The sequence below is a fragment of the Pelophylax lessonae genome (genome assembly GCF_965119305.1).
Source record: "Pelophylax lessonae genome assembly, chromosome: 1".
NCBI lineage: Eukaryota > Metazoa > Chordata > Amphibia > Anura > Ranidae > Pelophylax > Pelophylax lessonae.
The window spans coordinates 328,245,003-328,266,277 of record NC_138768.1 but is presented as its reverse complement, the minus strand read 5'-3'; the positions used below and the strand labels follow the sequence as shown (position 1 = coordinate 328,266,277).

General features: G+C 44.3%; 1 protein-coding gene across 1 annotated transcript in view; it reads left to right on the top strand.

Moving 5' to 3' along the window:
• LOC309545596 (uncharacterized protein) overlaps nt 1-21,275 on the top strand; it is a gene marked incomplete at its 3' end in the record, with an annotated part of 151,007 nt that overhangs the window by 28,655 nt on the left and 101,077 nt on the right. Inside the window, exon 2 of the mRNA XM_082244831.1 lies at nt 5,347-5,531. Coding sequence (XP_082100957.1) covers nt 5,347-5,531 — 185 coding nt within the window. The remainder of the gene's footprint in view (nt 1-5,346; nt 5,532-21,275) is intronic.

The following is a 21,275-nucleotide window of genomic DNA, read 5'->3' as shown; positions in this document are numbered from 1 at the left end:
AAATACATCGGGGGAAATTCAAAACTAGAGCAGACAGAATTTGCAGAAACTTCAGCTTCTGCCTTTTCATTTTCAAACCCTAAAGTGACGGTAAAGTCTTTTTTTTTTTTCAGAAAACACGTATTACCTTTTTTTTTTTCAATATATTTCCACCTCTAAGCTTACTTTTCAAGTTTTATCTTGACTGCACTGGCACGCTCCTCATATTACATCTGTCCACTGTTCCCCAGGACCTATGGAATCCTGTAAGAGTCCCCTGTATATGCGCACGCCTACCCCTTACTATAACTCTACATCATAACTCCCAACTGTCCGTGATTTCGAAGGACCATCCAAAAAGTGTTTCCTAGTGCTAAGCCTTTCATCCAATTTCTAAATTGCTGCATTTGTAAATTTCAAAAGCTAGTATAAAGGACTAGTAGAATTTTTTTTTAAAAAAAAGCACTTGTGGGTTTAACTAATAATTTTTTTGTGTAATTTTTCTTTTAAGGGGCGTGGCAGGGGGCGTATCCTATGCCTACATGCAGCTTCTGTGAGCACTGCACACACATAGGGAGTGCGAGAGGGACACACACAACAAAAACAACTCCTCTCCTTCCCCACAATGGTAAATTACAATGGTAAATTACATGTGACTGCATGTAGAGTTGTAGTACAGGGAAGGAGCATACGCATATAGGAGACTCATAGGGGACTGGGGCACAGTGGAAAGACATGAACAGGGAGTGTGTCAGAGCATCTGAGGGATCAATTAAAAAGTAAATACAGAGGAGAAAATTTGTTAAAAAAAAAAAAGTACTGCAAAACTACTTGTATGTAATGTTATTTGTATCTGTTTATATATATATATATATATATATATATATAGAAACTGATGTCACTTTAACTTAACAAGCTGAAGCTAAAAGCTGATTGGTTACTATTCAAAGCTAAGCTGCTCCAGATTCTGTCTGCTCCAGTTTTGATAAATTCACCCCATTCATTTTTGTAAAAGTGTTATGAATAAAATTCACAATGCACTTGAAAAAAAAATACTACAGAATCTCACAAAAGTGAATACACCCCTCACATTTTTGTAAATATTTTATTATATCTTTTCATGTGACAACACTGAAGAAATTACACTTTACTACAATGTAAAGTAGTCAGTGTACAGCTTGTATAACAGTATAAATTTGCTGTCCCCTCAAAATAACTCAACACACAGCCATTAATGTCTAAACTGCTGGCAACAAAAGTGAGTACACACCTAAGTGAAAATGTCCAAATTGTACCCAAAGTGTCAATATTTTGTGTGACCACCAATATTTTTTTAGCAATGCCTTAACCCTCTTGGGCATGGAGTTCACCAGAGCTTCACTGGTTGCCACTGGAGTTCTCTTCCATTCCTCCATGACGACATCATGGAGCTGGTGGATGTTAGAGACCTTGCGCTCCTCCACCTTCCATTTGAGGATGCCCACAGATGCTCAAAAGGGTTTAAATCTGAAGACATGCTTGGCCAGTCCATCGCCTTTACCCTCAGCTTCTTTAGCAAGGCAGTGGTCATCTTGGAGTTGTGTTTGGGGTCGTTATCATGCTGGAACACTGCCCTGCGGCCCAGTCTCTGAAGGGAGAGGATCATGCTCTGCTTCAGTATGTCACAGTATATGTTGGCATTCATGGTTCCCTCAATGACCTGTAGCTTCCCAGTGCCGGCAGCAATCATGCAGTCCCAGACAGTGACACTCCCACCACTATGCTTGACTGTAGGCAAGACACACTTGTCTTTGTACTCCTCACCTGGTTGCAGCCCCACACGCTTGACACCATCTGAACCAAATAGGTTTTTCTTGATCTCATCAGACCACAGGACATGGTTCCAGTAATCTATGTCCTTAGTCTGCTTGTCTTCAGCAAACTGTTTGCAGGCATTTTTTTGCATCATCTTTAGAAGAGGCTTCCTTCTGGGACTACAGCCATGCAGACCAATTTGATGCAGTGTGCGGCATATGGTCTGACCACTGACAGGCTGACCCCCCACCCCTTCAACCTCTGCAGCAATTCTGGCAGCACTCATACATCTATTTCCGAAAGGCAACCTCTGGATATGACGCTGAGCATGTGCACTCAACCTCTTTGGTTGACCATGACGAGGCCTGTTCTGAGTGGAACCTGTCCTGTTAAACCATTGTATGGTCTTGGCCCCCGTCCTGCAGCTCAGTTATAGGGTATTGGCAATCTTCTTATAGACTAGGCCATCTTTATGTAGAGCAACAATTCTTTTTTTTCAGATCCTCAGAGAGTTCTTTGCCATAAGATGCCATGTTGAACTTCAAGAGACCAGTATGAGAGAGTGAAAGCGATAACACCCAACTTAACACACCTGCTCTCCATCACACCTGAGACCATGTAACACTAACGAGGGAAAATTGCTAATTGGGCCCAATTTGGACATTTTAACTTAGGGGTGTACTCACTTTTGTTGCCAGTGGTTTAGAAATTAATGGCTGTGTATTGAGTTATTTTAAGGGGACAGCAAATTTACACTGTTATACAAGCTGTACACGCACTACTTTACATTGTAGCAAAGTGTAATTTCTTCAGTGTTGTCACATGAAAAGATATAATAAAATATTTACAAAAATGTGAGGGGTGTACTAACTTTTGTAAGATACTGTATTACTAATAAAGATTTTAGGGTAGCTAATATTTATGTTTCAATGTTTTTATTGAGTTTTTTTCATTATAGTAGACAAGTGTACAGAAAATTAAAATTTTATAGCCGTTTTTGTTAGTCTTTTGAACATCTATCACAGTGTATATTGTAGAAATGCAATAAATTGTTATGCTTTTCATTGGTGAACTTGTACATGGCAATCATTAACCGTGCAGGCCTAATCAGAACATGTCGCCCTCCAGCCTCGGACACCCCTCTGGGAACAAAACTCTGGTCCCAATTCTTTATTTCAACAACTTTCATTAAAGTTTCCAACGATCATGTTTCTGAACGGCTTTTATGTAACCTCCAACAGGAGGCGCTATATAATGATGTACTTAATTAGGACAAAGGATAGTCAACAATAACAAAGAATGATTAGAGGAGAAAAGGGAGGGGGTAGAGGTGGATGGAACTGAAATAGAGAGAAATTAAGGTATCGGTGTCTAAGTGTCAGTCAGTGGTTCCTCTACATAAGGAACCAGAATCTCTCCCCCCAGATCATGAGGGCCCTGACAGGTAGGTAGATGATGCAGTGGCGTAGCGTGGGGGGTGCAGGGGGGGCCGGCCGCACCGGGCGCAACATCTGGGGGGGCGCACCTGCAGTGTCACTCTGACGTCTCAGACGTCTGACTCTGACATACCCAGTTCACACACTGTCTGCGGCTGCCTCCATCTTTAGGCTGGGAGATGTCCAGCGCGGCCGCCCTATGGCTGAAAATGGCGGGTCGGGGCTGGACTGTGCCTCACCTGTCCATTGGTGTACGGTGGGGTGGCGTTGCAAGCCAAGCCCCGCCTATGCCGCCTCTCCTCACTGCTCAGTCAGTTTAGCAACGAGTGAGTCAGCAACCTGGCGCTGTCACAGAGTGGGTTTTTTTTTTGAATCACCTGATTAGAGCCACAGGCTCTAATAGGCTTCAAAAAAGGGTGGACCCGGGGCGCAGAGCAGTGCGTCCCAAGCCTACCCATTGTGTGACAATAGCGAATTTTAATTCCGAGACCCGCTTCCTGATTGGCCGAAAGGCGAACGCATGCCATTGGCCGAGGAGGAGGCGGGAGGACTCGAAGAGACGCAGGGAACTGAGGAGAAGCCGCCGCTGCAGGTAAGTCTCTCTGCATTGAAGGGGGTACGCTGGTCACTCTGCATTGAAAGGGGGCAATATGATCTCTCTGCATTGAAGGGGGGCCCAGCACGCTGGTCACTCTGCATTGAATGGGGCACACTGATCTCTCTGCATTGAAAGGGGGCACGCTGGTCATTCTTCATTGAAAAGGGGGCACGCTGGTCATTCTGCATTGAAAGGGAGCATGCTGGTCATTCTGCTTTTAAAGGAGGTACGATGATCTCTCCGCTTTGAAGGTGGGCATGCTGGTCATTCTGCATTGAAAGGGGGCACCCTGGTCATTCTGCATTGAAAGGGAGCACGCTGGTCATTCTGCATTGAAAGGGCGCACGCTGGTCATTCTGCTTTGAAAGGGGGCACGATGATCTCTCCGCATTGAAGGGGGCATGCTGGTCATTCTGCATTGAAAGGGGGCACGCTGGTCATTCTGCATTGAAAGGGGGCACGCTGGTCTCTCAGCATTGAAAGGGGGCACACTGGTCATTCTGCATTGAAAAAGGGCAGGCTGGTCTCTCTGCATTGAAAGGGGGCACCCTGGTCATTCTGCAGTGAAAAGGGGAACGCTGGTCTCTCTGCATTGAAAGGGGGCACGCTGGTCTCTCAGCATTGAAAGGGGGCATGCTGGTCATTCTGCATTGAAAGGGGGAACGCTGGTCATTCTGCATTGAAAGGGGGCACGCTGGTCTCTCTGCATTGAAAGGGGGCACGCTGGTCATTCTGCATTGATAGGGGGAATGCTGGTCTCTCTGCATTGAAAGGGGGCATGCTGGTCATTCTGCATTGAAAGGGGGCACGCTGGTCTCTCTGCATTAAAAGGGGGCACTCTGGTCATTCTGCATTGAAAGGGGGCACGCTGGTCATTCTGCATTAAAAGGGGGAACGCTGGTGGTCATTCTGCAATGAAAGGGGGCACGCTGGTGGTCATTCTGCATTGAATGGGGGGACGCTGGTGGTCATTCTGCATTGAAAGGGGGAACGCTGGTCTCTCTGCATTGAAAGGGGGCACGCTGGTCATTCTGCATTGAAAGGGGGCACGCTGGTTATTCTGCATTGAAAGGGGGCACGCTGGTCTCTCTGCATTGAAAGGGGACACACTATACCTTGATTACTGAAGGCCCCTTTCCCACTTTTGTGACCTCAAAGTCGGGTTAGGGGGCGCAAATTACTTGCCTTGCCCCGGGTGCTGACAACCCACGCTACGCCACTGAGATGATGTTTAAATTAACTGTGCTGTGCAGCATTTAGTTATTAGCTAAGTGCCTTTAATGAAGAACTCTGCTAAAATAATACTCTAAAGTGAGGAAATTTAAAATAAGTCTTCTATTGGGGGACAAAAAACATTGTACATTCTCTAATAAAAAGTAAAAAAAAAAAAAAAAAACTCAAAAAACAACAAACGTTCACAAAGAAAGCAGCATACCCAGCTATTCAACCCTTTTTTACTATTCCATTAGGCCATATCTTTTCTCTCATGTCTAGTGTTTGACATTACTATAATAATAATTCACCCATTTTACCATACAGATAAGAGCATTCTAGAATGTGTCCAGAGTTACCACTCAAATAGAAGCACCAAAAAGACAAGCCCAGATTGGTGTTCCTCTGGAAATGGATGTTCTCCGCTGCTTTATTCAGAAGAGGACTGCGAGTATGATCTCCTGGATAAGACTGAGGCCACATCGTATTGTGAGAGATTATCTGATCAGCAAGTAAGAAGAATACTTTGTCCAGAACAAACTTTATCTATCTATCTATCTATCTATCTATCTATCTATCTATCTATCTATCTATCTATCTATCTATCTATCTATCTATCTATCTATCTATCTATCTATCTATCTATCTGTCTATCTGTCTATCTGTCTATCTGTCTATCTGTCTATCTGTCTATCTGTCTGTCTGTCTGTCTGTCTGTCTGTCTATCTATCTATCTATCTATCTATCTATCTATCTATCTATCTATCCATCTTGTACATATCATGTTTCTATCTACCTACAGTATGTACAGTGTATTGTATCTATCTGTTGTCCTTCTTTGTAAAGTGCTGTTTTACCTGGCAAAGGATTTGTACACTATGTTACCAAAAGTATTGGGACGCCTGCCTTTAAAAGCACATTAACTTTATTGGCATCCCAGTCTTAGTCTGTAGGGTCCAATATTGAGTTGGCCCACCCTTTGCAGTTTTAACTGCTTCCGTTTCTCTGGGAATCACTAGTGTAATGCTTTACGGGCTCCAAAAGGAAAAAATAATAAATTAACTTTTTTTTAACTGCTAAAAAATGTGCATTTATTATTTTTTTTCTTATAAACAAACTTATCCTTTAAGGGTTAGGCCCAATTTTCTGTATTTTGTATTCAGTAGCCATTAGGGGTCTCCACTCAAATGGCCTGGCAAGGTATGAATTTGGGTTGGCAGCGATGTACTGTAGGGCATAAACATTACTTTAGTACACTGTAGAGGTCTTTAATGAAAAACACCCCAAAAAAATTCAAGGGGCATTGCTGAGTTGGCTGTTTCCACCTGAACCCTGGGCTGACCTGTGAATGGGGGGACAACAGGTGCTGCTGAATCTGGAGGCAGCCAATTAGGGTTTGCAAGCACCTCTCAAAGACAACTATTGGCTCTGTGCTTGAATTCTTGGTGGTCACGCTTGCATTATGCTATGTCAGAGCATCTGTGTTTTAACCACTTAAGCCCCGGAACATTTTACCCCCTTCCTGACCAGGGTTTTTTTTTGCGTTTTTTTACTGCGTGATTTTAACGGACAATTGCGCGGTCGTGCGACGCTGTACCTAAACAAATTTCACGTCCTTTTTTTCCCACAAACAGAGCTTTCTTTTGGTGGTATTTGATCACCTGTGCAATTTTTTGATCATGCGCTATAAACAAAAAAATAGCGTAATTTTTGCAAAAATAACAATATTTTTCACTTTTTTTTATATGAAATTCCCCCCAAAAAAAATGTAAAAATCAAAATTTTTTAACATTTTCGGCCAAATTGTTTTATGCTACATATGTTTGGTAAAAAAAAATCGCAAAAAGTGTATTTTGATTGGTTTGCGCAAAAGTTATCGCGTTTACTAACAAAGGGAAAGATTTTTGTCATTTTTGGTGTTTTTATTTAAATGAGTAATGGTGGCGATCTGCGATTTTTTTTGTGGTACTGCGACATTGCGGCAGACAGATTGGACCCTTGACTGACATTTTTGACACTTTTGGGGGTACCAGTGACATTACTGCAGTAATCAGTGCTATATATATGCACTGTTACTGCAAAAATGACACTGGCGGGGAAGGGGTTAACTGTATTGGACAGGGAGGGGCTAAGTGTGTCCTAGGGGCGGGATTCTAACTGTAGTGGGACAATGCTATTGGTTTAAAAACAAAGATCAACGGTTCTACATAGTAGAACCGTCTGATCTTCATTTTTACACAGGGGAGAATGACAGGCGGCTTGTTTACATAAGCCGCTCTGCTTTCTCCCGCTGTACCGACGATCGGCGAGTGACCGGCGGACATCGGGTCCGCCGGTCACACGCCCGCACTCCTCCCTGAACGAGCCAAGGCAGGCGGGCGCCTCAGCGGGCGCGCGCTCGCCCGCTATTGGCTCTAATAGCAGTGACAGGCGAGCGACGTAGACCTACGTCACTCTTCCTGGCCGGGGCTGACTGCCGCAGTAAATATACTGTGCGCAGTCGGCAACCGGTTAAAATTTGACATAGGATTTATGAGTTTAATTCTGACTGGTCTACGTGGCAGATAGGCCAGAAAATAAGGGGTAATTTTAATTTTGCCCAATATCACAGATGAACTGGTTTGACAACTTGGAAATGTTGGTCTGCAAACAAGATTGTGTACAGATCAATTAAAAAAGGTGACTTCTCAAGCATAAGCAATGGAGGAAATTGACCCTCCAAACGAACTAAACGACTTGTACACAGTATCTATAGTACAGCTGGTCTTCCATTGTTTTGAGCAATGAGATCTATTAACAATCTGAACAGAAGATGTCTGTAAGTCTATTCCCAAGTTCTGCATACACAGGTGGCCATTATACCATGTTGGAGGTTTCTGTGAGAACTTGTTAAAGTCAACATGGGAAAGTTTCTATACTCCAATATTATGTGGGTGAAACAATTAACAGCCTGTATGTCCAGCTCTTGCCAGTTTCCTAGCTTTTGGAAAGGTAAACAATAGACAAATATCTCTCATTATAGGGATCTCTATGGGAGGTTTATACAGTTGAATTCAGGAACTATTTATTTGTATATAGCATATGCGTATTCCATTATCTCTCACAAGTCCTAAGGTTAAGACCTCATGACACTGTCATAACATACCAACATAAAGTGGGTATAGGAAAGAATCACCCCCTTTAAAATGATCACATTTTGTTACTTTGCGGCTTGAAATGAAGATAGACACAGTTTTTGTTTTATTCAGCTGTATTTATTTAGTGCAACCTTTAACATTTAAGTGAAAGATATAACACCAACATATCAGAAAAAAATAAACGGGTCACGGGTCAGGTTAGTCCAACGCAGATTATTATTTGGCAAATTTTATCCAATCGGTTAGGAGATCTAAAGAAGAGGAAAATCATTATTGTCTCATCAGTATATACCTCACGATAAACAGTTAGTGTTCAAACCTTCGTTGCAAAATTGTAGTGTCTGTGTCCACCTATTAATCAAACTATTTATGGTGTATGTGACTTATTGTAATAAATACTAATTTATGTAGACAGGTCAGTCTGTACCCACATTAATCTTGTTCGTATCCCTAAAGAATTTTGTTAGCTAAAAATTAACGCAAATTAATTCATCGTTCATGCATTCCCTGATACAACAGCTACTAGTGCTAGCCACCTCAGCAGCTTGTACTGCACTTCTGGTGCTCGCCACTTCACCATGAAATACTGCAGTGCTGGTGTCTAAAAGGCCAGGAGGTACTACGCTGCAGGTGCTTGCCAGATCACCAAAAAGTAGCTTGGGCTATGACAGAGAAAGTTTTGGCGATCAGTTTGTTTAATATCTTCATAAGTGATATTGCAAAAGGCCTCGATGGTAAGTCGGCTGAGAGCACTGACAGGAGTGTTCTGGTGGGGGGGAGCGTTCCCCTGTCTGAACACAATAGAACAGCAGGGGAAATCGCAGTACTAACGTTGGGTAGTTAGTACAGCGGCTCTGACCTGAGCTGTCAGTTTTTTATCTTTTAGCCCTGCCTGGTTGAACGAAAAAAAAAAAAAAAACTATTAGTGTGTACCAGGCTTAAAACTACAACACCAACAACTGCAAATGACAATGCGAAAACGTGTACTATTTCTTATTTTACAGTTAAGCCTAAAAGTTGGACCTAAGATTGTTCTTCTGCTTGTGTGTGAATATATCTAATATGTTTTGTACACCAGGTATTTAACTGCGTACATGCTTCCTAATTGTGTGTGTGGCTGTTGTCTTTTAAAGTTTTTTGTTTAATTTTATGTCTCCTATCTGATAGTACATTGGGATCAATTCACTAACGTTTACCGCACGCGATAACGCAAGGGTATCGTGTTACTCATTTACACCAATTATCGCATGCAGTAAATTTAGTATAAGGGTCCTATCACACGAACCGCCTTCCGATGAGCTCCGTTCTCTGCTCAGCGGGGATCGATCCGCCGATCCCCGCTGAGCAGGCAGATGACAGCTCCCTCTCTGCTCTGTGTGCGGAGAGGGAGGTGTCAGAGCCCTGCTGCTCTCTATGGGGGAATCGGATGAGAGCGGACTGCCTGTCCGCTCTCATCCGATGCCATCCGATTCTCTGGACGGATGGAAAATAGGGTTTACATTCGTCTGGATTTCACGGACAGGATCGGATGCGGATGGCAGCGGGTGTCAGCGGACATGTCTCCGCTGCCATCGCTGCCCCATAGGGATGCATGGAGGATCCGATCAGGTCCGCCTAAAAAACTGACAGGCGAATCTGATCGGATCGTTCGTGTGAAAGGGGCCTTACTCACACAAAAAAATAATATATAAATATTACATAGAAAGCTCTTAAGGCCCCTTTCACACTTGTGCGTCCTGAAAGTTTTGCGACTTTGATGTGGCTTTGTCGCGTGACTTTGTGGTAACTTTGACGTGACTTGAAGCAATGCTTGTGTAATCTTGAGGTCTATGGACCTCAAGTCACATCAAAGTCAGACCGAAGTAGTGCACGGACTACTTTGAAGTCACTGCGACTTAAAGTCGCACAGATATGAACAGTACTCATTAGAAATCATGGGGTATGACTTGTAATACGACTTTGCAGTCCAAAGTCGCAGGACAAGTTGCACAAGTGTGAAAGGAGCTTTAATCCAATTCACAAATGGACCAGTGAGTAAAAAGGCATACGACAATTACCACCAGGGTTTTGCTGGCGGTATCACATGCAGTATTTGGGGGTCAGGGAACAAATAGCTGGTTGCTAAGCAGTGGGCCGGGAAGCTGGCCACCGCGTCCTTAACAACCAAAAACTCCTCAGCTGTCAGCAGGTTCCCTGCTAACAGTTGATTGCTTTGAAAAAAGGAAGCAAATAAAAAGTGTAGCACTACCCCCTAGGGAGCTGCTGAGATTGGATTCCCCTGGGTTACCCATAGCAACAGTCTGTAGAAAACTTGTCACTTTAACACTTGGCTCAGACAATGGCAAGGCCGCTGCTTCACTCTGCCACTGAAGTGAAGATAGTAAATGTGATCCTTTTGTGTTGAACCTTCAGGGTCCTAACTTGGCACCCCCTTTCTTACTTGCTGTGTGTGCTAGCTCCCGTCCACTGACTCCTACTGGAGTGGTCCCCTTCCTGGGCAGACCCCCAGCAAGCTCCCTGGTACTCAAGGATACTATTTTTCCTCAGGTTGCTCTGCCACTTGCTCAACTGTCAGTATCCACTGGACCTCCTGGTTCAGCACTACACTTCTGGTCCACAAGGCCGACGGCCCGTAACCACCTTCCTCAGCAGTAGGAGGAGAGACAGCCGTCACCCTCCTCCTGGGACCTGGCTTCCCGCCCATCGACACCCTGTCACATGTGCCTGTGGCTTTTATAACATATTCAAGGATGCACCACTGTTGTGCCTACCCACTGGGATAGTCATAAAAGCCTGTGTGTCACTGGCTGGGTTTCTTCCACTGTCCAACAGGCTCCCCTATTGGATACAATAGGGACACTCCCTCAGACCAGATGAATCACGCATGGACACATGCAACAGACCTAACTACTAATCAGGCTCCCCTGTGAAGCAGGCAGAGCAAACTATACTTTTCCTAGCACCTACCTAGGAGGGTGCTACATCCACCCCCCACCAAAATTGAGCCATGTCCCCAGTGGCTCTGGGGCAGCCGCCCCCTACAAAAATTCCCTACCGGAAAGAAAAAAAACCCGAAGGAGTACCCCACAAACCTGGAGAGGGGGAAAAGGAAAAAATACACAATACCCTAACTAACTACCTCTAGTAGTTCTAAACAATCTGGAAAGGAAGAAAATAAAGTTAGACACTTCTGCATGTACATAGGAACCACATGTCTAACTGAATGTTTTGTGAGAAGACCCTCCCCGCAGGGGCGGCATTCTTATCCAGCATCTCTGACTAACAACACAACAGGTCTTTACACGACGTCCAGCACCATTCCTCCAAGATGATCCTGGGCCCTGTCTCTGACTATCTATCCTTAATACAAGAAGATGAGTGTTGGCAGTATCCTCTTTACTGCCATATTCAGCACCATTTCTTCTTCCCAACAGACTTGGTTGCCAGAGCCTGGACAACCTATCAGTCTTGCAAGGGTCAGGAGTAATTTCTTCAGGGGCCCCTGGCACCAGGGCACCCCCCACCAAAAATTCCCAGGGCACCACCCACTCCCTCAGGCGGTCACCCATAGAGTTCCACTGTCGGCCTGTTGGCCCAAAGGTAGTCCCATTGGAAATCTAAATAGATTTGTAATCCAAGATCCCGACCCGATGGCCCAAAGGATCTCCCGAACAGCATATGATAGGTTTTTTTTTTTTTTTTTTTCAGAGGGTCGGCCCTCTGATATAAGTCCACTAGCTTGTGGCAGCTGGTGATTTACTCAACCCCTTCTGCAAGGATATAAGGGGAGGGGGTAACAGGAACAGGGCCTAAGCCCCAGCAACAACTGAGCTTTCCATTTAGCTTGTCAGTTACGTAGGTATAGGCTAGCCAGCCTCAATTGGACTTAGTATATCCTTTTCAGGAATAAAAGTCTGGATGGGGAATTCACACAGTCTTTCCTTCCTTTTCCTGGATTCTGATCGACCAGGCCTGGCCTGATCCGTCTGGGCGGCGGACCTCCACCCGGTCCAAATAGATGGCCTGCCCATGATTCCATTGTGCCTTCACGGACTGGAAGGTCTTCCACAAGTCCAGCCTGGACTGATTACGGTATGGTTTGGGGATAAAGAGGAAGTCCCATATAGCTTCATCACACCAGGACTCTCTTCGGGCCTCTATTTCAAGTATGGCCTCCCGTGGAGCATAGGGATAGTCATACCCATACTCTAAGGCCACTTTCCACTGTATCCACCTCTGCATCCTGAAAAATCTGGGGAGGGTCTTCCGATTACCTCTTCCAGCTGGGGAGTATGGGATCTCCTCTCTTTTGATGAGGGAGGCATAGGCCTCATTTTGATCCCGAGCCCGAGCATAGTTTCTAGGTGGGGATAGATCTGGGACCCTATTAGCATAGGCCTCACAGAACCCCTGATACCTGGTGCACTATCCTCACACCATAGAATACCTAACATCCTCATCAGGTTCAGGTATGTCAAAACTGTCTGGACTGCTCCGATCCCCGGACCCCCAGTCCCATTAAGTTTCTTCCTCAGACTTCCAGATATACAATTCCTCCTCCAAGGATCCGAACAGATTCTGGAAGCTAGGAGACCCCCACATCGATGACCCCGGCCTCTTCCTCGCTGCTCACCCCAGTCACCACTGGCCATCTTCTCCCCTCTGCTTGTATGGGAGCAGACTTTGCTTCTGCCGCTGCAGCTTTTGATGCACCAGGTGGCAGCTCCCCGGCCCGCACTACCTGCATGCACCCTGGCTTGGACATTCGGGCCTCTTCCCACTTGCATCCTGGACCATTGACTGACTGCATGGACTCCAGCTGCATCAGGAACTTCAGCACTCCTCTTTCTCGGCCAACGAAGGGCAGCCGACAGGGCGTGAGTGACTCTGTCTCCCAATACACATTCAATCTTCTGGGCCGACCTCCACTCTCTTCTGCCCGCAGCGGTAGATTGCCGCAGTGCCCGCACTGGCCCCACACTTGCATGCGCATGGTCACATTCAGACACTGAGGACATACCAGGCGCAAATGCTCCACGCCTCCTCCGGTGCACAATGCCAGTCTTCTGTCGGGCACCATCCGCACCCCCGTATCCCACAGGGTGGATGTCTTTGGCACTCTGGTCTTCTCCGCAGGTTCTCCGTCAACACGTGGGATAGCCTCTACTGCGCTCCGGCTCTCTCCGGTACTCGCCATCTTGCTCCTCCACACACATGTCTCCCTCTCAGCCCCACCCGGAGGCGGAAGTAATTTATAGGCTTTCCTTCCTGTTCCAGATTGGTTGTGCGTGAGCGGCGTCTCTGCCCACATCTCCAGATTGTCGGTGGCTCCTTCTGCTAGGCAGAACTTTCCAGCGCACGCTTTCCCGCGCGGTACAGTAACCCTTCCGATGGAAGCGCTGGGGGCCCCGCCAGATCGGTCCCAGCTCTGCGCTGGAGGACACCATATGACAGGTAACTCTGCCATAATGTACTAATATGCTGTGCATACTAGTACAATATGGCATAACCCACCTGGGAGTCTTAAAAAGAAAAAAATTATAGCGAACTTACTTCCTCTTTAAATGCACTTGAATTCTGAATTGTCTTTAAAGTTCCTCAAAACTGACATTAAAATAATTCCATGAATTGCACTATTTTTGTGTTGTTTCTCTGAACTATTCATTATTTTAATTGCATCTATTTACTGTCTATTTAATGTCTTTCTAATTCTGTATAATTTTTGTAGCAGTTTGTATGAGTATACAAAAGCTGACGGTGTGCTAGGCTGGACGGGTATTTTCCAGTATCATATGCCTTGCAATGCTGGAGTCAAAACGCTTATCTTATCATCCAGCCAACTCTCATAGTGATGATGCACGGAATCTAATTCATCCAGGCGCTCTGCAGCAATGGCCTTCACACATATGCTAGTGGAGACTAAATCACTGTCAGCCCTCTGAACTTATGTCACATAGTTGCTACTACTAGAAATATAGTCATGTCTCATATGCCTGCTTGGGATGTTGATCATTTACCCCGGAGAAAGTTTTACTCGGAAAAAGGAACATGAGCAATCTCTTGTCAAAAACAGAAATTCAGCTGGGGTAATATGATACACGACTTGATCATTTTTCGCTTAAACATTTTAGATCCCTGTTACCACAGAGGAACAATTAAATGCATTTACTTGATTTATAAAATGCCAACATAGGCAGCATTTTAGGAACTACTTAAAACCATTCACATCAGTCCTTACCTCACACAGGCTTACAGTCCATCGTCCCTGCCAAACGTATATAGGTACCCACACTTACACAAAGGCCAGCTAGGCCAGATACTAATGAAATAATATTATTTCTGCTGAGGGAAAAGTAGATCTAAAAGAAACCCATACAAACACAAGAAGAATGTATATATTATATCACTGGTGCGAATTAAATCCATGACCCAAAACAAGAGTGCTAACACTTAGTATAGAACTAGATATTTGTATACTATTTACAGTGTTATGAAATGCAATCTGTTCTTTCACATCATCAAACATCGCAGGCAATATCCCTCCTAAGGTCTGTTGACAGGAAATCTGCCGTATGTGAAAAATATTTTCCCTCATAACTGTGAATGTGTATAATATATTCAGTTCTGATAAGCTCTGGAAATAGTTACATATTTTGTGGATGTTTTATATCTTGTTTATAAAAGATGGGCAATATTTTGAGTTTTATGGGTAACGTAAATTGCTTTTCTTTGAAAGGATATAGTTGATTGATTTGTATATTAAACCAAAAGTTCAACAGACATCCGCTGGGGATGCTTGCACGTGTTCAACATATGGGATTCAAATTATAGTGAACTTTTTGGGACAGTTGTGATTAATGTAAATATAGTAGATGTGTAGGGTGCCAATGAATGATTTCTGAAAACCAGAATGTCAGCATGTGATTCCTTAGAAGCCCCTGAGAAAGTCATTTTGACGAAACTCGTATGCATAGGTTGGGTTCCCGGAGATGTCATCACGTTTGGACGCTTTTGAGCGATAAAAGTGCCTGGTTTGTGATGCCGGAGTGTGGGATTTATTACATACTGACCCATGCCTATGTTTGTAAATATATTATAATATCTTTTCATGCGACAACACACATGACACAGGGTATTGGCAATCTTCTTATACCATAGGCCACCTTTATGTGGAGCAACAATTCTTTTTTCAGATCCTCAGAGTTCTTTGCCATGAGGTGCCATGTTGAACTTCCAGTGACCAGTATGAGAGAGTGAGAGCGATAACACCAAATGTAACACACCTGCTTCCCATTCACACCTGAGACCTTGTAATACTAACGAATCACATGACTTCGGGGGGGGGTGTCTAATTGGGCCCAATCAGGACATTTTCACTTAGGGGTGTACTCACTTTTGTTGCCAGAGGTTTAGACATTAATGTCTGTGTGAGTTATTTTGAGGGGATAGCAAATTTACACTGTTATACAAGCTGTACACTCACTACTGAAGGCCCCTTTCACACTTGTGCGACTTTAAAGTCTTTGTTGCTGCAATTTTGACGCGATTTTGATGCAAGTTTGACTGGGCTTGAATGCCTTTGGACCTCAAAATGCAAGTAGTGCAGGAACTACTTTGAAGTTGGTGCAACTTCAAGTCGCACAGATATGAACGGTACTCATTGGAAAAAATGGAGAACGACTTGTCATGCGATCTTGCAGTCCCAAAGCGCATGACAAGTCGCACAAGTGTGAAAGATTGTAGCAAAGTGTCATTTCTTCAGTGCTGTTACATGAAAAGATATGATAAAATATTTTCAGAAATGTGAGGGGTGTACTCACTTTTGTGAGATACTGTATGTAACCTTTTATTTTATTTTTTTAATAAAAAAAGTTTTAAAATGTTACTTTTGTTGTATGATTGTTTCCTCTTTTTCCATGCAAATGGGTTTTCCATCTTGATGTATCCATCTGTGATCCAGATTCATACAGTATATAAGAACAGCAGTTCAGATTGGATTAATACGAAAAACACTTTCAGACCTTCTAGTAATCTTGAGGGTCGATTGTGATGTTGAGCTGCTGTCCTATGGGATTATTCACTGGATGATTTGATTTCCACTTCATCAGTGCAACGGTGGCAGGAAGATTTTCATTAGCATCTTGGGTGTCTGATTGTCGAGTTATAGATGTTTTATGGATTACACTTTATTTATAATGGATGTTTTGTAAATTTCCTGGTATGATATTGCATGTTTGTATTTGCACAGGTTTAAAGTGGTATTAAACTCTGTACTACCACTTGTGCCTACAGGTAAGCCTATAGTATGGCTTACTTGTAGGTACTGTGAATATCTCCTAAACTTGCACAGTTTAGGAGATATTCAGAGGGCAGGCCTTCAACAGAAACGGCGGCTCCTGCGTGCATGCTTGGGAGTGACGTCATCCCGCCCCCAGCCACTTGTGTAGCTGGAGGCCATGAACCTGGAAGGAAAACCGGGGGAAGATGTCAGCCATCTCAGCGGTGACATCGGGGGCGCGGGATGGCTTACTAGCACAATATGACATTGCCTTGCAGGATTTTTTAAAGCACCAGCAGTTTACAACCGCTTTAGGTAGGCACTCTTTTGCTATTGATTTGACATTGAATTTTACCCCAACATGTTTACTATTCTCAAGCCCAAGGGGGATATTAGCCCAAATCTGGATCTCAAAGTTCTAAATGTACAGTACAAATTTACCAGACTTAAAACTGGGTGCTCTTTGTGCCAGGCTGCGGGCAAATGATGCTTAGATAGCACAAATATTCTACAGGTGTGGTATTGCAAAGCTCTGCAATGTCACCATTGGGGTTTTTCCTGTCTTGTATAGGCAGTGTGCCGCACTGCTCTCCTGGCTTTGTTTTCAGTCTGAGAGCGGCGGTGGATAATGTCCTAGAGGGCAGGGAGACGAGGCGGGGTAGTGACTGCCAGTCGCCAAGCAGCAGCCTAAACAGTCTTAGAGCTGGCAGAGAAACTGGTTTCTCTCCCTCTCTTTGCAGTCCTGCCAGTTGTCTCTTGTGAGGTAAAGACTTGTTGCTGTTTGCTCCCCTGCTGTGCTGTGTTTCTGGGGGTTAGACAGTCTGACTGGTTTTTGTCTCAGATTCTGTGTCTCCTGTCTTCCTCTGGAAGGGCTGCCTGACTTCACCTGCTACTGCTTCTGAAATAAGTAGATAAATGCAGATGGGTCTTAAAGGGACAGGATACCTGTTTTTTTCTTGGTGAGAGAATTATGATTTATTTTCCGTATTTTTTTGCATGAGCTCATCACACCTGTCAGTGGCACAGAAGACTAGCAAAAGGTAGAAGGGGGCAGCGTGTGACAGATTTTTAAAAGAGTGCTCCAGGAATACTCAAGGAATGCAAAGTATGGTGTTTTGCATTATTTTAAGAGCAGAAGCCCTAAATGCAAACTCTCCAGAAACATAAGACCCGCCACTGGTCATCTCCTGACCAGGACAATCTGCATTCCTAGGATTCCCGCACAGGGCGGCTTTCATGCTCCTCAAGCAGCTCACGTGGCAGTGGGTCACATGCGTTTAAATCAGCGCAATAGAAAATGCCTTGCCCGGTCCTGGTTGCATGTTCCACCTGCATGCAGTCTGCAGTGACTGGAAATGAATTTGCATGGATTGTCTCAAATGACAATTGAGAAGAAAGCAGATGCACAAATTTCAAAGCCTAGAGGCTGTAGCTGAAAGTATGCGGCAAATATCCCTACCACAGTCAAGACGCAGGCCCAACCATCACAAAAAGCATGCAGATATTTCCAAATGTGGAAAAGGAAGGGCCTTCTTTTCCCATAATGACAGTGAGTTAAAAGCTCATTGATAAAGAATGGGAGAGATCTGGAAAGAAGGCCAATTTACAGTAAAGTTCTCCAAGCTTTATACAATGAAGGTGGCTGATGCATGTTTAAGCAACTTACATCCAGAAGTGGATGGGGCCCGCCAGTGTCTGGTGTACAAGTGTCTTTGCCTTTCAATACCTTTAGGGATCCTATGGATTGAAAAGTGGACTTGGTTCACACCAGATGCAGTTCAATGTGTTCTTATTCTGAGCCAAAAATGCATGAACAGTGTTTACCATGGATTCAAATGGCCTACATCACACCAGTGCAGTGTGTTCCAGTACAGTCAACTAAAGGAGAACATGTTCCATTTTTTCCGTATGGAACGCATCTGTAACATGGCGGAAAGCATTGAAAAAGCACATGAACACTTCAAAAATGTGCATGCAGAAAGGCCCCTTCAACGTAAAAATTGTGATGAACTGGCAGAAAATCTATACTGTGGCAGGTTTTTTGCCTGTTGACTAGCAACAGCGTTAAGGGTCCATTCACACTAGCGCGACTTGTCAGGCGACTTGGTCACCTGACAAGTCGCAGTGGGTCGCTCGCCACTGAATAGTACAGGACCCGTTCTAATAGGAGCGACACAAGTCGCTCCGACTTAGAAAAAGGGTCCTGTACTATTTTGGGGCGACCTGGAGGCGACTTGCATTGACTTCAATTATATGAAGTCCGTGCAAGTCACGCCGAGGTCGCGGTGCACGCTGTGCACCGCGACTTCACAGGTCGCCCCACAAAATCCTGTCGCGCCAGTGTGAATGGGCTGTAACTGTGATGTTTAAAGCATTAAGAAATGGTCTTTAATTCAAGTGTAACCTGCAGGAATAGGCATGGTTCTGGAGGACTTAAACCTGGCTGCTGACTTTTGGCTGAGGCTTCAATAGACCTAGTTTTAGGGCTGGCGCATTAAGTCACAGTGATGAGAACTTTGTGGTTGTGCCACTGGAGGGTGGATGAAACTTCCACACAAGCCCTTTGTAACATTCTCCATAATAGGAGGTTGTTGTTTGGCAAAACTCTGGAATAAGCGAATGACAGAAAAAATGTTCAGATTGTGGCTGCAGTCTAATAGGAGGAAGCAGTCATCTCTTTACTCAAGTCGGTTGATCTTCAGAAGGGTTCAGGAGGCCAAATCATATAGGCCAGGCTGAAATTTACCAGATCACAGTGAAGGGATCTCAAACTTCATTTTTACATGAAATCAAATCCACAGCAGGCTGCTAGACATCTGGAAAGTCTTTTGAAGGTTGGCCCAACCAGTGTCTTCCAGTGGGAGCCAGGATAGCCTTTTTTGGAGGGGCGACAAACATCAAAAACAGTTAGCTGTGACTACAATTACCAAATCCTTTAATTCATGACCAACAGATCTTAAGAAGAAAGAATTACTATAAGATTACATATAGGAATTATACTGCAACAAGTCCATAGTGCTGCTGCCACCAAAAGAACAAATCTGGGGGTTTCTCCTATTCTTTCTAGTACCCAAGGCCTCTGGAGCTTTCCCGACTGTCTGGGTTGGAAGAGATCAAATGGGTACATACACAACAAAAGGTTCAAGGTGGAGTCTTTCTTTTTTCAACCTCACTAAGTAACTATCGGTTAAAAGCAAACACACACACACACATCATAGGTTGAACTGGATGGACTGTTGTCTTTTTTCAACCTCACTAACTATGTAACTATGAGTCCATGCAAACAGTCATGGCGATAGTTCAGCATGAGGACCAGTTAGAGTCATTCAACCTGGCTGACATATACTTCCATGTACCAATCGGTCTGTAACACCAGAGACATCTGAAATTTGCAGTGACCAGTTGTCACTTCCAGTTCAGGTGTTTTAGAATTGGCACAGCACCAAGAAACTTTTTAAACATTTTGTTGGCAGTAGTGGCAGTAATTCTTCTTTGGGGACAAGGCTCTACCACTACTTGGACGACATTCTGATTGTCGCAGGTGTAAGCCAGGAGCTGGCAAAACATCTCAATCTTGTCCTAGAAATCCTTTTCCAAGTTCAGTCGACTAGTGAACAAACAAAAAATGCAGTTAACCCCTTCTTAAATCTATGAAGGATCTTGGATTTGTTTTTAATGCCCGAATAATTCAAGTAGTTTTTCAAAACTGCAAAATTTGCAAATTGAAAATCTGCGTACGAAGAGTCATGGAGGCAGCATATATGTCAGCGAGGGACTGCATTGTCCCCATTGGGACATTTTACAGCAGCCATTCCAGTGCTGCCTTGGGGCTTTTCAATTTGCCTTCCTCAGTCAATGGGATGGGCTGCCTATGGATCAGAAGGTCTTTGTGTCTGCGCAAATTAGCAAGAGTTTTGGACACCAGTGTGCCTCTTTTGTGGCGTGCCTCTCAGCCCAGGAGATGGAATAATTCTGACCTCAGATGCCAGTCTGCCTCCAGTCTGAGGATACTAGTGCAAGGCCATTGGAGCCTAGTGGAATGCAGATGCTCTGACTGTCTTAAATGTAAGGCAGTTTCTTCTCGGATCTGCAAGAGTTTGAGGATCTTCCTCCAAGGGGCCCGAGTGAAGTTGATTATTGACAACAAGACAGCAGTAGCCTACATTGCCAATCAAGGGGGCACCACGTGTCTGTCTTTAACTTTTACTTTTTCCTAACATAACCTTTTTGCTGAGTGGAAAGCTGCTTGCAGGCAGTTAATAGCAGTCTACTTACTAGGAAAGCAGGATGCACTAATGGATCAGTTAGGTAAATTATTTTCCAACAATACATACCTCAACTAGTATTGGCTCTATGGGGCATTCCAGTGGTTGTTCTTATAGAGAGTCCACTGAACACACAGCCTCTGGTATTTATAACAGGGTACAAAGGTGAACTGATAGAAGGGGGATTCACAGTGCCATGGGTTTTTTTCCATTGGTGTTTGTCTTCCTCCAGTGTCCTTGATTATGTAGATTCTTCTGAAGATTTGAACAGAACACATTTATGCCATACAGGTGCTTTCCACCTGCCGAGGAGGGTTTAGTTTTCATTGCCCCCCCAGATGTCATCCGCACTACCAATCCCGTTTCCAGTCAAACAAGATCTTTTAGGCCAATGTCCATGGCAGCACACCCCAATCCAGTGAGATTCTTAATACCCTGACTATTGAATCGGTCGGACTAGAGGTGCTGGGATTCTCATCCGAGGTGGTTCAGAGCTTGGTGAAGACCACAAGACCATAAAGGCTACATATAAGAAGATATGAAATTAGTTTGTTCTGTTTGTTCAGCAAAATTTTC